Below are 19,325 nucleotides of genomic sequence, written 5' to 3' on the forward strand. Positions count from 1 at the left end.
AACAAAATTGACAGACCTCTAGCAAGCCTAATAAAGAAGAAAAGAGAGAAGAATCAAATAGACGCAATAAAAAATGATAAAGGGGATATCACCACCAATCCCACAGAAATACAAACTACCATCAGAGAACACTATAAACACCGTTATGCAAATAAACTCGAAAAACTAGAAGAAATGGATAAATTCCTGGACACATACTCCCTTCCAAGACTAAACCAGGAAGAAGTTGAATCTCTGAATTGACCAATAACAGGCTCTGAAATTGAGGCAATAATTAATAGCTTACCAACCAAAAAAAAGTCCAGGACCAGATGGATTCACAGCCACATTCTACCAGAGGTACAAAGAGGAGCTAGTACCATTCCTTCTGAAACTATTCCAACCAATAGAAAAAGAGGGAATCCTCCCTAACTCATTTTATGAGGCCAGCATCATCCTGATACCAAAGCCTGGCAGAGACACAACAAAAAAAGAGAATTTTAGACCAATATCCCTGATGAACATCGATGCAAAAATCCTCAATAAAATACTGGCAAACCGAATCCAGCAGCACATCAAAAAGCTTATCCACCAAGATCAAGTGGGCTTCATCCCTGGGATGCAAGGCTGGTTCAACATATGCAAATCAATAAACGTAATCCATCACATAAACAGAACCAAAGACAAAAACCACGTGATTATCTCAATAGATGCAGAAAAGTCCTTTGACAAAATTCAACAGCCTTCATGCTAAAAACTCTCAATAAACTAGGTATTGATGGAATGTATCTCAAAATAATAAGAGCTATTTATGACAAACCCACAGCCAGTATCATACTGAATGGGCAAAAACTGGAAGCATTCCCTTTGAAAACTGGCACAAGACAAGGATGCCCTCTCTCACCACTCCTATTCAACATAGTGTTGGAAGTTCTGGCCAGGGCAACCAGGCAAGAGAAAGAAATAAAGGGTATTCGATTAGGAAAAGAGGAAGTCAAATTGTCCCTGTTTGCAGATGACATAATTGTATATTTAGAAAACCCCATTGTCTCAGTCCAAAATCTCCTTAAGCTGATAAGCAACTTCAGCAAAGTCTCAGAATACAAAATCAATGTGCAAAAATCACAAGCATTCTTATACACCAATAACAAACAGAGAGCCAAATCATGAGTGAATTCCCATTCACAATTGCTACAAAGAGAATAAATTACCTAGGAATCTAACTTACAAGGGATGTGAAGGACCTCTACAAGGAGAACTACAAACCACTGCTCAAAGAAATAAAAGAGGACCCAAACAAATGGAAGAACATTCCATCCTCATGGATAGGAAGAATCAATATCGTGAAAATGGCCAAACTGCCCAAGGTAATTTATAGATTCAATGCCATCCCCATCAAGCTACAAATGACTTTCTTCACAGAATTGGAAAAAACTACTTTAAAGTTCATATGGAACCAAAAAAGAGCCCGCATCGCCAAGTCAATCCTAAGCCAAAAGAACAAAGCTGGAGGCATCATGCTACCTGACTTTAAACTATACTACAAGGCTACAGTAACCAAAACAGCATGGTACTGGTACCACAACAGAGACATAGATCAATGGAACAGAACAGAGCCCTCAGAAATGATGCTGCATAGCTACAACTATCTGATCTTTGACAAACCTGACAAAAACAAGAAATGGGGAAAGTATTCCCTATTTAATAAATGGTGCTGGGAAAACTGGCTAGCCATATGTAGAAAGCTGCAACTGGATCCCTTCCTTACACCTTATACAAAAATTAATTCAAGATGGATTAAAGACTTATATGTTAGACCTAAAACCATTAAAATCCTACAAGAAAACCTAGGCAATACCATTCAGGACATAGGCGTGGGCAAGGACTTCATGTCTAAAACACCAAAAGCAATGGCAACAAAAGCCAAAATCGACAAATGGGATCTCATTAAACTAAAGAGCTTCTGCACAGCAAAAGAAACTATCATCAGAGTGAACAGGCAACCTACACAATGGGAGAAAATTTTTGCAACCTACTCATCTGACAAAGGGCTAATATCCAGAATCTACAATGAACTCAAACAAATTTACAAGAAAAAAACAAACAACCCCATCAAAAAGTGGGCAGAGGACATGAACAGACACTTCTCAAAAGAAGACATTTATGCAGCCAAAAAACACATGAAGAAATGCTCCTCATCACTGGCCATCAGAGAAATGCAAATCAAAACCACAGTGAGATACCATCTCACACCAGTTAGAATGGCCATCATTAAAAAATCAGGAAACGACAGGTGCTGGAGAGGATGTGGAGAAATAGGAACACTTTTACACTGTTGGTGGGACTGTAAACTAGTTCAACCATTGTGGAAGTCAGTGTGGTGATTCCTCAGGGATCTAGAACTAGAAATACCATTTGACCCAGCCATCCCATTACTGGGTATATACCCAAAGGACTATAAATCATGCTGCTATAAAGACACATGCACACGTATGTTTATTGCGGCACTATTCACAATAGCAAAGAGTTGGAACCAACCCAAATGTCCAACAACGATAAACTGGATTAAGAAAATGTGGCACATATACACCATGGAATACTATGCAGCCATAAAAAATGATGAGTTCGTGTCCTTTGTAGGGACATGGATGAAACTGGAAAACATCATTCTCAGTAAACTATCGCAAGGACAAAAAACCAAACACTGCATGTTCTCACTCATAGGTGGGAATTGAACAATGAGAACTCATGGACACAGGAAGGGGAACATCACGCTCCGGGGACTGTTGTGGGGTGGGGGGAGGGGGGAGGGACAGCATTAGGAGATACACCTAATGCTAAATGACGAGTTAATGGGTGCAGGAAATCAACATGGCACATGGATACATATGTAACAAACCTGCACATTGTGCACTTGTACCCTAAAACCCTAAAGTATAATAATAAAAAAAAAAAAAAAAAAAAACAGGTAACCTACAGAATGGGAGAAAATTTTTGCAATCTACCCATCTGACAAAGGGCTAATATCCAGAATCTACAAAGAACTTAAACAAATTTACAAGAAAAAAATCAAACAACCCCATTAAAAAGTGGGCAAAGGATATGAACAGACACTTCTCAAAAGAAGACATTTATGCCGCCAACAGACACATGAAAAAACGCTCATCATCAGTGGTCATCAGAAAAATGCAAATCAAAACCACAAAGGATACCATCTCACACCAGTTAGAATGACGATCATTAAAAAGTCAGGAAACAACAGGTGCTGGAGAGGATGTGGAGAAATAACACTTTTACACTGTTGGTGAGAGTGTAAACTAGTTCAACCATTGTGGAAGACAGTATGGTGATTCCTCAAGGATCTAGAACTAGAAATACCATTTGACCCACTGATCCCATTACTGAGTATATACTCAAAGGATTATAAATCAAGCTACTATAAAGACACATGCACAGGTATGTTTATTGTGGCACTATTCACAATAGCAAAGACTTGAAACCAACCCAAATGTCCATCAATGACAGACTGGATTAAGAAAATGTGGCACATATACACCATGGAATATTATGCAGCCATAAAAAAGATGGGTTCATGTCCTTTGTAGCAACATGGATGAAGCTGGAAACCATCATTCTGAGCAAACTATTGCAAGGACAGAAAAACAAACACTGTATGTTCTCACTCATAGGTGGGAATTGAACAATGAGAACACTTGGACACAGGGTAGGGAACATCACACACCAGGGCCTGTTGTGGGGTGGGGGAATGGGGGAGGGATAGCACTAGGAGAAATACCTGTTGTAAATGACGAGTTGATGGGTGCAGCAAACCAACATGGCACATGTATACATATGTAACAAACCTGCACATTGTGCACATGTGCCCTAGAACTTAAAGTATTAAAAAAAAGTTTTAAAATAAAAAAAGAAATGGGAAAGAGTTTTTAATAGAGCAAAAGAAGGAAGAAAGCTAACATGGAAAGTCTTACTTTCAAAAAATAAAGCAGGCTGGGGGTAAAAATGTGTGAGGGATTGGTAATTTCAATACAATACTACATAAGCTGAGATTTAATTTAAAGAAATGTACCTGCTATTGTATCCAGAACAGTACTAGACATGAGAGAAATGTTTAAAATATGGACCTACTCTTCAAGATATATAATCTCTCTGAGAGAAGTGTGCATTCGTGGATAACCATTCAAAGTAAGCTGCTAAGACAACAGAGAGTTGCTTTGGAGGTTTACATAATTCTACCCTTTGAAACTTTCTTGGTGGCATTGCTAAAGATGAAAGTCTAACGAGTCAACTATGTTTGGCCCTATGATTTTGTTCCTTATGTTACCATATTCTCAATGAAAACTATGAATAATGTAAACTATAATTTTCTGTTTCCCTATGACTCGACATTTCATTAGTGGGAAAAAATAGCCTATATAGGAAAACAGGAAACATTAGCAAAAATGCAACTTAATATTATAAGGACATACATAGCCCTAAAGGGACATGTAGCAGAGCATAAAGGTGTATGTACTGGAAGGCCAGCACAGTAGCATTGGTTTGAGAAGGCAGTTAGCTTAGTGATGAAGAAGAATATGGATCCTGGAGTCAGGCTACCAGGGTTTGGAGCTTGGCTTTGGCAAAGAAAAGTTGTTTAGCTTTGATAACTCTCAGATTTGTCGTCTACACAATGAGGATAAATGTAGTATCAACCTTACAGATTGGTCATGCAGATTAAATCATGTAATCCATGTAAAGTCCACAAAATGCCAGGCACATGACAAACACTCCTTAAAATACTGGCTATTGCTAATAACAACTCTCTAGGGCTAAGTGGTATAATATAAAGAGAAAAGAGTCCCAGCTTTTCCATTAGTAGCTGAGTGAGTTTGTGAAGTCCCTTATCTCTAGGATAGGAGCATTGTTTTGCATGCTTCTAAAAAGAGAATAATTAATAATATTTGCCTCACAGTGAAAATTTTACTGGGAAACAGAATGAGAACATGTATGCAAAAATACTTTGTGATAAGTAAAGTGTTAAACATATATGGGTTATTATTTCACTTAACAATTCCCTTGTTTCCCCTTTAAAGAAAAAAAAAATACAAAAATTAGCCGGGTATAGTAGTGCATGCCTGTAGTTCCAGCTACTTGGGAGGCTGAGGCAGGAGAATCACTTGAACCTGGGAGGCAGAGGTTGCAGTGAGCTGAGATCATGCCTCTGCACTCCAGCCTGAGTGACAGAGTGAGACTCCATCTCAAAAATAAAAATTAAAAATGTTTTAAAAATAAAAATCGTTACTCTGAGTAAAAAATTGGATCACTGTTAGCAAAAATAAAAAAGTATTAATACATTATCACTCACCCCGCAGAAATTCAAAAAAAAAAAACTCCAACACCCGTCAGACTACTATGAACACCTCTTTGCACACAAACTAGAAAATCTAGAAGAAATGGATAAATTCATGAACACACACACCTCTCAAGATTGAACCAGGAAGAAACTGAATCCCTGAACAGACTAATAATGAGCTCCGAAATTGAATCAATAATAAATAGCCTACCAACCAAAGAACAAAAACAGAAACAAAAACCCAAACCCAGGACCAAATGGATTCACAGCCAAATTTTACCACATGTACAAAGAGCTGGTATCATTTCTGCTGAAACTATTCCAAAAAATTGAGGAGTACGGGCTCCTCCCCAGCTCATTCTGTGAAGCCGGAATCATGCTGATGCCAAAACCTGGCAGAAACACAACAAACAGAGAAAATTTCAGGCCAATATCCTTGATTAACATTGAGGCAAAAAATCCTTAACAAAATACTAGCAAGCTGAATCCAACAGTACATCAAAAAGCTAATTCACCATGATCGAGTAGGCTTTATCCCTGGGATGCAAGGTTGGTTTAACATATGCAAATCAATAAATGTGATTCATCACATAGACAGAACTAAAAACAAAAAACACATGATTATCTCAATAGACACAGAAGAGACTTTTGATAAAATTGAACACCGCTTCATGTTAAAAATCCTCAGCAAACTAGGCATTGAAAGAACATACTTCAAAATAGTAAGAGCCGTCTATAACAAACCCAGAGCCAACATCATACTGATTGGGCAAAAGATGGAAGCATTCCCCTTGAAAACCAGCACAAGACAAGGAGGCCATCTTGCACCACTCCTATTCAACTAGTATTGGAAGCCCTGGACAGAGTAATCAGGCAGGATAAAGAAATAATAGGCATCCAAATAGGAAGAGAGGAAGTCAAACTCTCCTGTTTGCAGATGACATTCTATAGCTAGAAAACCCCATGGTCTCTTCCCCAGAGCCCCTTGGTCTGATACACAACTTCAGCAAAGTTTCAGAGTACAAAAGCAACATACAAAAATCAGCAACACACCAACAACATCTAAGCCGAGAGCCAAATCAGGAATGCAATCCCATTCACAATCACCACAAAAAGAATAAAATACCTAGGAATACAGCTAACCAGGAGGTAAAAGGTCTCTACAATGAGAATTACAAAACACTGCTCAAAGAAATCAGAGATGACCAAACAAATGAAAAACCATAAACATCCCATGTTCATGGATAGGAAGAGTCAATATCTTTAAAATGGCCATACTGCTCAAAGCAATTTATGGATTCGATGCTATTCCTATCAAACTACTAATGACATTCTTCACAGAATCAGAAAAACTATTTTAAAATTTATATGCAACAAAAAAAGAGCCTGAATAGCAAAGGCAATCCTAAGTAAAAAGAGCACAGCTGGAGGTATCATGTTACCTGACTTCAAACTATACTACAGGTCTACAGTAATCAAAACAGCACGATACAAGTACAAAAACAGACACACAGACCAATGGAATAGAATGCCTCACACCTAACCCATCTGATCTTCAACAAAGCTGACAAAAACAAGCAGTGAGGAAAGGGCTACCCATTTAATAAATGGTGCTGGGTAGTTATATGCAGAAGATTGAAACTGGACCCCTACATTATACCACATACAAAAATCAACTCAAGATGGATTAAATACTTGAATGTAAAGCCTAAAACTATAAAAACCCTGGATGATAAAATAAGAAATACCATTCTGGACATAGGACTTGGCAAAGATTTCATGATGAAGATTCTAAAAGCAATTGAGACAAAAACAAAAATTGACAAATGGACCTAATTAAACTAAAGAGCTTCTGCACAGCAAAAGAAACTATCAACAGAGTAAACAGACAACCTACAGAATGGGAGAAAATAATTGCAAACTATGCATCTCACAAAGGTCTAATATCCAGAATCTATAAAGAATTTAAATTAATAAGCAAAAACCAAACAACCCTATTCAAAAGTGGGCAAAGGACACAAACAGACACTTTTCAAAAGTAGACATACATGTGGCCGACCAGTATATGAAAAGGTGCTCAACATCACTAATCATTAGAGAAATGCAAATCAAAACCACAATGAGATACCATCTCATAACAGTCAGAATGAATATTATTAAAAAGTCAAAAAACAACAGATGCTGGCAAGATTGCAGAGAAAAGGGTATGCTTATTCACTGCTGGTGGGAGTGTATTCCAATGTGACAATTTCTCAAAGAACTTAAAACAGAACTACCTTTTGACCCCACAGTCCCATTATTGGGTATATGCCCAAAGGAATGTAAATCATTCTACCATAAAGACACATGCATGCATATATATTTATTGCAGCACTATTCACAATAGCTAAGACATGGAATCAACCTAAACGCCCATTGACAGTAGGACTGGATAAATAAAATGTGGTACATATAAACCATGGGATACTATGCAACCATAAAAAGAATGAGATCATGTCCTTTGCAGCAACATGGATGGAGCTGGAGGCCATTATCCTAAGCAAACTAACAAAGGAACAGAAAACCAAATACTGCATGTTCTCACTTTTAAGTGGGAGCTAAACAAAGAACACATGGGCACTAGAAGGCGAACAGCAGATACTGGGAACTATTTGAGGGTAAAGGGTGGGAGCAGGGAGAGGGTCAGAAAAAAAAACTATTGGGTACTACGCTTATTACTCCACTGACAAAATTATCTGTAAATCAAACCCCCATGATACATAGTTTACCTAAATAACAAACTTGCACATGTACCCCTGAACCTAAAATAAAAATTTTTTAAAGTATGAATAGTATGAATATTTTTGTAATTCTCTTTCTGCACCTCTATGGAGACTGGGCCACTGAAGACCCCAGCTTACACCAGGGACAAACACAAAATGAGCATAGCAAACTTTCTCTATGCCCAAGAATGAATCAGTTGCTGGCTTACCTCACCCACAGATAAACTCTCTTGCTCTTCCTGTGCCTCCTTCTCCTCCTTCTCTTCCTCCACCTTCTCCTCCTCCTCCTCCTCCTCTTCCTCCTTCTCATCTTCCTCCTCTGACTCTTCCTTCTTTTCTCCTTGACCCTTCACATTCTCCTCATTCAGGGATGGGTTTAAGGAGCTCTCTCTTTCAACCTGCATTTCTTCCAATCCCTGAATAGAGCCCTCTTTGGACTCATCAATCTTTGCATGCAGTGGAGATTTTTTCTGCTGCCCCAGCACCTCTTCAGTTATGAAGGACTCCATTTCTTGATCGTTTTCTTCTTCCACCGCTTCTACTGACCTGGCAGCACTTGTCCCACTACTTATGCTTTCCTCACTTCTGCTCATGTCCTCTTTAGACCCTTGCTTCTTCCTCAGTTTTCTCATTCTCTTCTGGGAGGGTTTTTCATGTGCTTCTGTTGATGATAAACACCAAAGCACAAGGAGAGACAATTTACTGATGCTGCCTGGATTGGGCCTCCCAACCCACAAACACATAAGAGCGAAGTCTGGGAGAATAAAACTTGAATTGAAAAAGTGTTACCTGGTTGCCTGAATTTGAAAATGACTTCTCCAGCTAAGTTCTACAAGGAAAAACCACGAGTCACTGAAGGACCTGCACTGTCTTTCTTCAGAGTGCCCCCCCCTTTTTTTTTTGAGAGGAGTCTGGCTCTGTCTCCCAGGCTGGAGTGCAGTGGCGTGGTCTCGGCTCACTGCAAGCTCTGCCTCCTGGGGTCACACCATTCTCCTGCCTCAGCCTCCCGCATAGCTGGGACTACAGGTGCCCGCCACCATGCCTGGCTAATTTTTTGTATTTTTAGTAGAGATGGGGTTTCACCGTGTTAACCAGGATAGTCTCCATCTCCTGACCTCATGATCTGCCTGCCTCGGCCTCCCAAAGTGCTGGGATTATAGGCGTGTGCCACCACACCCAGCCCAGAGTGCCACTTTTAAGTAGAAGGACCCATCCCTCCCCTTTAATATCTGATGCAGGCCTTAACCAACTTAGTTCCCTGGGGTAATTGGGTTGTTCTCAATCCTGGGAACCAGTTTTTCTTAATTCCAAGAAGGCTAGCAAACCCTTATAGCACACAATGGGTAATCATGGAATTAAAGTTCATTATGATATATTTTTTGGCAGTGATCTGGAGCAAAGGGCAAGAAAAATATAAACTGAGGGATGCAAACAAAGGGCAGAAATCTGCTGCATTCTGTGCTAGATGGAACAGACACAATGGGCATGATTTACATGATCCTGAGAGCCCCCTTGTAAACCCTGCAAATTTCCTGTTTCACGGGCTCTGGGTGAAGTTTTGGATATTCTGTGTTGTGGATAACAGTGCAGGCTGTAGAATTTGCAGGTCTGGATTTAATTCCCAGCTCCTGACAAGCTAAGTGACCTTGGGCAAGTCTTCTACACCCTATGGGGCTTAGCGTTATCTTCCATGAAATGGAGATCATAATAGTGCCTATACCTTTAACCCAGGTGACCCAAATGATCTCAAAGGGCAGGCAATGAGCTCGCCATCCTATAGCTTGAGCTTCCCCCTCAATCTAGGTGGCACAGGGAGCAGCTATTAGCAATCTAAACAGGAATCTCTTCTGGGAGGAGAGATGCTCAGGGAAGGAGCCAGGTGTCCTGTATATGTGGGAAACCTTTGGCCAGGTTCAGTGCCAACCACAAGCATTTCCATTCAGGCCAAGCAGGACTATGGGTGGAGTGCAGGAAAAGAGCCAAACTCTGGGGGATTCAAACTATGGAATCCCAGGTATTCATGCATTTACTCAGAGAGCATTTATTTTGTCTAAATTATGTGAAAGACCCTTGTGCTAATGACAATCAAAATTGAAAAAAATTAAGGCATACTTGCCCTTTAAGAAATACATTATAGTTGGTTGCTCCAGACTCCTGTATTTGACAGCAACCAAGCACAAAAAAGTTCAGAGCTCTGAGAGGTGGCAGGGGCTGAGCAAGTTGAGATGAGGGGTCAGGCTGAATGAGTGGGAGCCTTTCTCTTGGTAGTGAACTGGAGGTATGGGTGGGTTTGGGATATGTGGAGACAGAGGGAGCATGATGAGGAAGGGCAGCAGGCAGGGGGCACATGCCAGAAGAGGGATGAGTCTGCTGGACCAGGGGGAGTCAAGGTGGGAAGCAGAGAGAGTGGGGTCTTTGTGGTTATCTAGGGACTGTAAGTTGGATTTGGTGGGGGCTGCACAGTTGGGGAGGGATTTTGCAGGAGAATAGGTGGGCTAAAGCTATATTTTAGAATTATGTGGCAGTGGTAGGTATGATAAATGGAATTCCAAGAGCCATATAAATTAAACTTTTCATTATAAGTCCATTCAGGCTTGAGCCCTGAATTCTGAACCCTTCAGCCTCTTTTATACTGAGAAAGAGATGGTCTCTTTAGAGACACTTTCAGCTTCTTTCTTCTTGCATTGATTTGAACTCTGCAGGGTTAGGGATGGCTTTCAAAGTCTAGGCAGATCATAACAAGAAGTCAGCCTCTCCCTTAGCTTCTTCATGAGTGGCTGGGTGTATCATCGCCCTTTCCATACCTGTTCAAAGATTTCACGCACAAAGAAGTATTGGCTGAGGGTGGAGCTGTAGGAGTTGAGTTCTTTCAGCATGATCGCTGGGTACTCCATCACTTCCTTTGTCAGGAGGGTGTGAAAACATTCATACCTGGGAGGTAGGTAGGTAAGACAGGAGACCCCAGCTAGAAACTGCACCCCTGACCCCAAGGAAATGAGCTGCAATCTGGCACACAGCTCTGTGTAGAGCTGCTGTGTGGCTGCTCTTTTATAGCAACAGTCCTTGGCTATGCTATTTTTCTGATCATACAAGAAATACATACTTTTTCTAGAAAGTTTGGAAAACACACACAAGAGACTTTTCTGCTTGTAACATGAGCTCCCTTTCCCTGTCCAGGGTCCTAACCCTGTCTTTGGTCTTAACGCTGTCCTTGAACTTGACGGTACCTACATTATTCCAACAAACTCCCAAATGCCCCAAGGTCCAGACTTCTGTTTCTCAGATAAGTAGACCAAGGCTCATAGGGTTACTTACTTGCCTAAAGTAATCAGAATTGTCTTCTGAATCTAAGTACTGCAATCAATTGGCAGTGTCATTCCATTTCTGTGAACAGTCCTTACAGAATCAGCTGTACAAAGTCACAAAGATGCAAGAAAGTTCACAGAGAACTGCTTGTCATATTGAGAAATTGGAACCAATAGAAAACAGCTAATCAATTGAGGGATTGCTAAACCATTATGAAGTATCTACATTAATGAATGCTACATGGCATTTAAAAATGGAAGTATATCTGTAGTTATGGAACAATTTGCACAGTATAATCCAACCTTTATTTTAAAAACACTATATATGTGTACATATTCATATATATAAATGTATATGCCCATAAAAAAGGAAAAGTGGGCAGGAATGAGGGAAAAAAATCTCTATATGTTTGCAGTGGTTAACTTCTTTTTCCCCCTTTAACAAGAATGTACATGTTTAAGTTTTTTTTTGGTTTTTGAGACAGAGTCTCGCTCTGTCACCCAGGCTGAAGTGCAATGGCATGATCTCCTCTCACTGCAACCTCCGTCTCCTGGGTTCAAGTGATTCTCCTGCCTCAGCCTCCTGAGTAGCTGGGATTACAAGAACCTGCCACCACACCTGGCTAATTCTTGTAATTTTAGTAGAGGTGGGGTTTCACCATGTTGGCCAGACTGTTCTTGAACTCCTGTCCTCAGGTGATCCACCCACATGTTTAAATTTTTAAAGGAAGCCCCCATGTTCTTGAACTTAAGCCACATTGCTTTGAAACCTCCCTCCACAAACTAAAAAATTCTCCCTGGAAGCTTCTTTGTTGGCTGAGAGCAGAGCTGCAGAGGGCCACATGCTCTCTAAAGTGAGAGGCACAATTTTCATCTTAAGCTGGCAGGCTCCTGGGCTCTTGGGCAGGCTGCCCTTGACCTTGAAGATGAATTTCTGACCATCCCTTCCTGCCTTTTGGAGTCTGGTTGGCCTACCTGGATTTCATGTTCTTCAGATAATCTTTGACCTTTTCCAGGTGAAACGCCAGTGTTTCTTTGTCACTTTGCTGCCTCAGTTGGTCCAAGAGCCTATCGAGGTGGGCCTCCTGCACCTGGAAGCCACCCCCAAAACAAGAGGAAGCAGATGTGACCTTCAGTGCTCACAGAGTGTAAGTGACCTGCAGGGACCCTGCTGCTGGAACTGAGGCCCAGGTACCTCAGCAGATCCAGGACTTCCTTTCTACAAATGGGGTACCCAATCTGCCACCACCCTCCCTCTCTCCACTATAGCCCTCCAGACTTTTCTCTGCCTGCAGTGTTCTTCTCTGCCCACATCATACCCCTGGGGAACCAGCTCAGATGGGACCCCCTGGAGACAGGGCCCTCACACCCGCCCACCTGGTCAGGCCTGCACTACACCTGCTCCTCGCTCTCCTTCTCACCACTCGTGCTTGAAATCAGAAACTGAGTTTGTCCCCCCACCTCCTGGACTGTGTGAGAGCAGGCAAGGCAGGGGCCAGCTAACCTCCTGTGCAGGCAGGAGATTGCCCCAGTTATGGAGCTTTGAAATGATTCCCAACACGTGCACAGTTTGCTACGTGAATGACACGTTTGTCTGTAATAAGAACTTGGAGTGTCTTCCCCTTTTTCTTTCAGAATGTGATGTCTTATCAGACCCCATATATGAGAACTTGGAGATATTCCCCCCACTCACCTTGGGAATGTGATGTCACCCTTATCAGCCCCCCATATGTGAGTTACTGACCTTAACTACTGGACTTCAAAATACTCAAGAGTTTGACACTTCGAGAGCTTAGGCTGAGGCAGGTTTCACTCTGTCAGTGGCTTCTTTTAATGAGAGAGAGCTCAGGCTGTGACAGGCACTGGGGCTATGAAGCCATGCCACCAGCACTGGCACTACCCTCTGGCTTCCAGGGATCTATGAGCCATCACAGATGTCCACTGTGTTAGCTTGCAAGCCAGTTTCTCTTGAGAAACCGCACGCAGAAAAGCATACCTGAAGCTTTTATTAGACTTCCCATGGAAGCCTGCATCCATCCTTGTTGAATAACTAAACTTTAATAGCTTTGCAGCTCACAACATGCCTAATATACCTTGTCTACTCCCTGTGGATGCATTCCTTTTGAGGTTGGTTCATGTTATTCTCCCCCTCTTTAAGCATTGTGAACCTATGAAAAAATTCTCTTTCAATGGCAATAAAGTGTGTGATTCATGATACTATCCTTTAATCGTCTCCTTACTTGAACCATCTGTCTGTCTCTCATGCACGCTGTTAGAGACACATTTGGTTCCAGGAGATTTCTGCTACTCCCATCTGATCCCATGACCAACGTAAGCCTCAATGTCCCCATCTGCACAAATTTCATAGCTTAAGGTTCTCCATTTGGGTCAAGGATCTGTTTGAGTTCATTGCTGTTTGTGGTGTGAAACATGGAACCTCGGGTGTGGCCTCACCTGGCTCTCCAGGCTGTGCTTCTGCCGGTGCTGCTCCATCCTCTTCTCCAGCTCCAGCTCCTGCACCAACAGCTCGCTCTGGTGTGCCTCCCACAGATGTACCGCCTCCTGGAAATACCTGAAGAGGTTCGAACTCTGCCACTCTGTCTGATCTGCCAGAGTCTCGAAGGATTTCTGCAGTGGAAAAGCCCAGAGAAGGGACTTAAGGGCTGACAGTCCCAGCGCCAGGAAGAGGGCCCACCTGTGGGACCCCCGTCTCTAACGACTGAACAGTATTGCCCAGACACCATCCCTCAAGGTCAACTTCTAGGCCACACCTGTGCTCTTGGTCCTCCCTCCCTAGGGCAGCACTTCAGGTCTGCCCAAGGCCCTGCCTTTGGTCTTGCTGACCCTCAAATCCCATCTCTAGACATATCCTATGCTCCACAAAAGTCTCTGATAGGAAGAAGATGGAGTTTGGGCCATTCCTAAAAACCAGGCTGGGCACTCAGGAGGCCACAGCAACGCTGGCCTGGGCATCTTTCCTTCTGTGGAGTTCCCTCACTCATGGCATCTGGGCCAAACACCACACTTGCTGTGAAATCCTCCACATCACCCACCTTTTTAAAAAATGTACGTGTCTTATGCCCTTATCTGGGCCAGAGGTGGGCAAGCTGCCGCCTGTAGACTAAATTTGGCCCTCCACCTGTTTTTGTTTGGTCCTGTGACCTACACACAGATATTCCAGTTTTAAAATGGCAGGAAAATAATCAAAAGAAGATATTTAATGAGATGAAAATTACATACAATTCCAATTTCAGTGTCCATCAATAGTTATTGGAACACAGTCATGCCATTTGTTTCTGCACGGCCTAGGGCTGCTTTTGTGTGGCACTGGTGGAGTTGACAAGGTGCGTCAGAGACCTGATGGCCCACAGAGCCTAAAACAGTCACCATCTGGCCCTTCACAGAAAACATGAGCCAACCCTGGTTCAAGATAACACGTGTCTTGGGCTGGGGGCTTATTGTGCCTCCACAGCCCTTCAGTGCCCAGGGTCAGGAATGGCCAGGGAGTGCTCATGGCATGGAGTTCTGTGCAGCACCCATGTCAGTGGGTGGCTGGGAGGAGTCAGATGGGTGAGCTTGGAGTGGCCAGCGTAAGGGGGCTACTCTGAGAGGGGCTGACAAGGGTGAGTGGACACACTAGGAACATGCAAGTTGGAGCTCTTGGACTCTCCCTACAGCCCAGCACCCCCGGGACCCCCAACCCCACCTCAGCTCCCCAGTGGAAAAGTCCCCAGCACGCACGTCCAAGAGCTCCAGGTCCTCCTCCACCTTGCCCTGGAGCACTCCCACCATCTGGAAGAAGAACTGGTTCACCAGGGTCTCTGCCTCCTCCTCAGTGAAGGCTTTCCAGTCCAGCAGCTGCTTCTGGAGTGTGTGGGACAAGGCAGAGCCTGGCTCAGGACTGAGGTCCCCACAGGCATCAACTGCATCCTGCAGGCCTCAGCGTTGCACAAGTCAGACCTGAGCTCCAGGTGAAGGGCCCTGCACCTCATGAATTCTGTTCCCCTTAGGGTCTGGAGGGCCAGCTGGAGAGGCATGCAGGAGCTCTCTGGAGGCTCCCCAAGTGGGGCCCTCAACTCGAACATGCTTCACAACAGTTAAGCTTTGGGGGTGGGGGCGTTGCTTATAGTCTTACCAAGGAGGCAGGAAGGGACATTCTGACTCAATAGTTCCCCTACCCCAGAGAACAAGTCACAGTCGTGCTTGGGTTTGAGAGCGAGTTTACTGTCTCACTCTGTTATGCAGTGGGCAGGGTGGAGGGGAATGTGGGGCCAGGCCTATCTATGAAGCGGGCGCATTGCAATAACCCCCAAGACACGACCTCCATTCATAAACAACGCCCAGTGCTGTGTATGACATAGAGTCAAGGGTGAAGTCTGAGGTGATCTGAGAGCGCACACTTCATCTTACATGGGCTTCCTGGAGGAGGTGATGGGCTAAAACCTGAGAGATGGTAGAGATAGCTGCGGAGGGTATCAGGGCAGAAAGAACAGCTTCAGAATGCCCAGAGGTCAGTGAGCACCAGGCACTGGGGCTACGAAGCCCCGCCATTTTCTTCCATGAGGAAGAAAAGCTTGGATGGAGGCTAAAGGGTGTGTGGGTGTGAAGTGGGGACATAGCTGGAGAGGGGAAGGCAGTGGGGATGGGGCCAGGGAAGGCACTTCAGGTCCCGCCCAGGCAATCCTCTTCTCAGGCCTGCAGGAAGGGTGCCCACCTTACAATTCTGCACATGCATCAGGCACTCCTGCCACGTCTTCTCATACAGCAAGCGGATCCGCATCATGCAGTCCACGTGGTAGGTGTCTCCATGGGCAGAAAACAAAGCAAATCAGTCCAGAAGAAAGAGAAGATTAGAAAGGGGAGTATCCCCTTTGCAAAGGAGCAAAATGCCTCCACAGCAACATTTATTTAGGTGAAGATCAGTAGTCCCAATTGAGATCAGGGGCTGGTGTCCCCTTACAAAGTTCCTGACACCCCAAGATAAGGACCTCAAATGAAGAGCTTGTCGTTATCTGTTCTGAATCCATTCTGGCGCTATCTCTTGACTCTGTTTCAGGGCTGGTGAAATTCCTTTTGGGAAATTGCACCAAGTTGTAAACCAGTAATGAGAGTGGAGATCAATGAGCATTTACTGATCTTATCTGTGGTTCATCCCTGAAAAATGGAATGCACTAGCAGAATACACAGAAGCTTGCTTTTTGATTTATTTTCTCTATTTCCCCTCCCTTCAGTTTCCCGGCTTATAATAAACTCAGTGTGAATCTGATGTCTAGGATAAGCAACTCTGGTTTAGTGCTGCTGGCAATTTCTAGACGCTGAAAGACCACACAGAGATTTTGTGGTGATTGTTCTTTGTCCAAGACTGGGGAGGAGGGCAGGGGGATGGCAGCTAAGTGCAGATTTAGAATACCTGGGAGGGTTGACAGATGCTAGAACTGATGAGAAGAAGCTCTAAATCTGCTTCTTCCTGTCCCCAGGGCTATTTCCTAGGTCAAGATGTCCACACCCTTCCATGAGGCCACTGTGATGGGCTCTCCCAGGTCCCCCTGCTTCCACTCCTGCATCCCTCTGGGCCATTTGCACCCCCTGACATCATCACCCCCAGCTCAGAACCTTCCACTGAGTTCCCACTGCCCTCAGGATAAAGCCTAGACTTCCACATGCAGCCCACGTGGCCAGCAGAGTCCGGCTGCTTTGCATCTTCCAGCCTCCCCTCCCTGTTTCCAAAAGCCCCAGCCCTGTCTTGCCTTGGGGGCCCCGTACACTGTATCCCTGCTTGGAATGCCGCCTCCCTCTTGGCCTGGCTGACTCTCACCTCCCTTGCAGTTCTCAATCACATGATCACTTCCTTGTCAATGTTTCCATGACCCTGAATCAGCTGTGTCCCTGACTATGGCTCCCATGGCTGGGGACCTGTCCATTCCCTACTTGCTCTGACTTCTGCTCTGGACTGCAAGTGCCTGAGGGCAGAGCCAGCTACTGAATGCCAGGGCCCAGCACAATGCCTGTCTGTAGGAGGCACTAAATGAATGGCAGCCATTGCTATTATTTAGGGTCTTGTGGCTCATACAGAAACACTCTTAGTATTATAAACCTGAGAGCCCTAGAAGCAATGGTGGGTACTACTAGCCAAAGTACCCAATCTAAGTCTAGCTGTGACACTTCATTGGCTGTGTGACCTTGGGCAGGATACTTCACCTCTCTGTGCCACTAAATCCTTCTCTTACTACAAGAGGACAATGACACCACTGACCTCACTAGGTTGCTGTTATCCTCTAAGGAGATGAAAAACTTTTTACATATCTTCTAGAGCAAGTCGTGGCAAACCTTTTCTATAAACGGCTAGAGAGTAAATTGTTTTAGCTTTGCGGTCATACAGTCTCAGTTGTAACTACAGATGTTCCTTTATTTACAATGGGATTATGTCCCAATAAATCCACCATAAGCTGAAAATATCTTCAGTTGAAAATGCATTTAATATACCTAACCTACCAAACATCACGGCTTAGCCTAGTCTATCTTAATGCGCTCAGAAAACATACATTAGCCTACAGTTCGGCAAAATCATCTGGCAACAGAGTACACTTGTTTACCCTCATGATCGTGGGCAGCTGACTGGGAGCTGCAGCTTGTCACCGTTGCCCAGCATTGCCAGGGAGTATCACACCACGTATCCAGGCACCATAGCCCCCAGGAAAAGAGCAAAATTCAAAATCTGAAGTACAGTTTCTGCTGAATGTGTATCACTTTCACACTACCATGAAGTCAAAAAGTCCTAAGTTGAACCATCCTAAGACAGGGGCCATCTGCTTTCATCTCTGCCAGAGTGAAAGCAATCAGACAATACATCAACAAATGAGGCAGTTGGGGGTCTAACAACACTTAGTTCCAAAACCAGCAGTCAGCACATGGGTTACAGCCTGACTGCCCTTATTATAGAGCATTTTGAAACATCACCATTTGTGACTGAGGACTCTCTGTGTAAGCCAGGCACTGGACTACCACTGGACATCCACCCCACAAGTAGGGACCATTATTACTCCTCTTGCCATTCCTATTTTACAGAGGAGGACATCGAGGCCACCAGAGGCCCTGATTTTCCCAAGGTCACACAGCCTGGGAGGAGCAGAGGTGGGCATCAAGACCATGTGCTCCACCTCACACTCTTGGGGCATGCCTCTGAGCCTTCCTCAAAGAGGGCATCAGAGCCATCTCTCTGTCTCCATGCTTGGGTCAGCAGTCGGGGTCAGAGGGTGTGGCTAGTGTAGCTGCAGGCTGGGCAGTGAGGAGGGGAGGCCTTGGGAAGGGAGGGGGGCCTTTTGAGCCCTCACAGCTCACTTTTCCCACCACACCCCCATCCCTCCTCCCCATGACAGCGGCGCCACTCACTTGGCTGAGCTTCAGCAAAGCAACTGCTTAAACAGAGTTCTGGAGAAATGCAGGTGGAGTCCCGCAGACGTCACTCACCTAGCTCCTTGTTCAGGGAGTTGAGGGAAGAATGCCACTCAGTCAGCTGAGTTTTGCTGTAATTGGGGGGCAGGAGGTCACTGGGAAGGAAGATATGGCAAGTAAGCCACACAGGAACAAACCGTTTACTCACCAAAATGGGTAGCATCTTCAAGGAACATAGCTCCAGAAAATAGTGGATTTAAACACTGAAGAACAAAGGGAACTGCTGGGGATTTCCTGGTGCCAAAACATGACCTGGCTGAACGGTCTTTTAATTAACAAATTCTAAGTAACGAATTTGTTATTTAGAAAAGAAAAGAACATAATTTTTCCAGTGGAAAAAACAAACTGTTCACATCCCTTGACCAAGGAAGCCTCCTTCTGGGACTTAATCTGAGATGGCATTATAGAATGCACATAAAGTTTATGTATTAAGAGGTTCACTTAACGATGCTGTTCATAAACACACATGATGATTTA

General features: G+C 43.9%; 1 protein-coding gene across 1 annotated transcript in view; it reads right to left on the reverse strand.

The window, feature by feature from the left end:
• Positions 1 to 19,325, reverse strand: part of CCDC180 (coiled-coil domain containing 180) — a 99,621-nt gene that overhangs the window by 38,725 nt on the left and 41,571 nt on the right. The window contains 8 exon segments of the mRNA XM_063636880.1: positions 8,301 to 8,752; positions 8,881 to 8,920; positions 10,896 to 11,022; positions 12,372 to 12,487; positions 13,851 to 14,024; positions 15,138 to 15,260; positions 16,111 to 16,199; positions 18,864 to 18,943. Of these exon segments, the coding sequence (XP_063492950.1) occupies positions 8,301 to 8,752; positions 8,881 to 8,920; positions 10,896 to 11,022; positions 12,372 to 12,487; positions 13,851 to 14,024; positions 15,138 to 15,260; positions 16,111 to 16,199; positions 18,864 to 18,943 (1,201 nt within the window).

Source organism: Symphalangus syndactylus, chromosome 3, assembly GCF_028878055.3.
Source record: "Symphalangus syndactylus isolate Jambi chromosome 3, NHGRI_mSymSyn1-v2.1_pri, whole genome shotgun sequence".
NCBI classification, from domain to species: Eukaryota; Metazoa; Chordata; class Mammalia; order Primates; family Hylobatidae; genus Symphalangus; species Symphalangus syndactylus.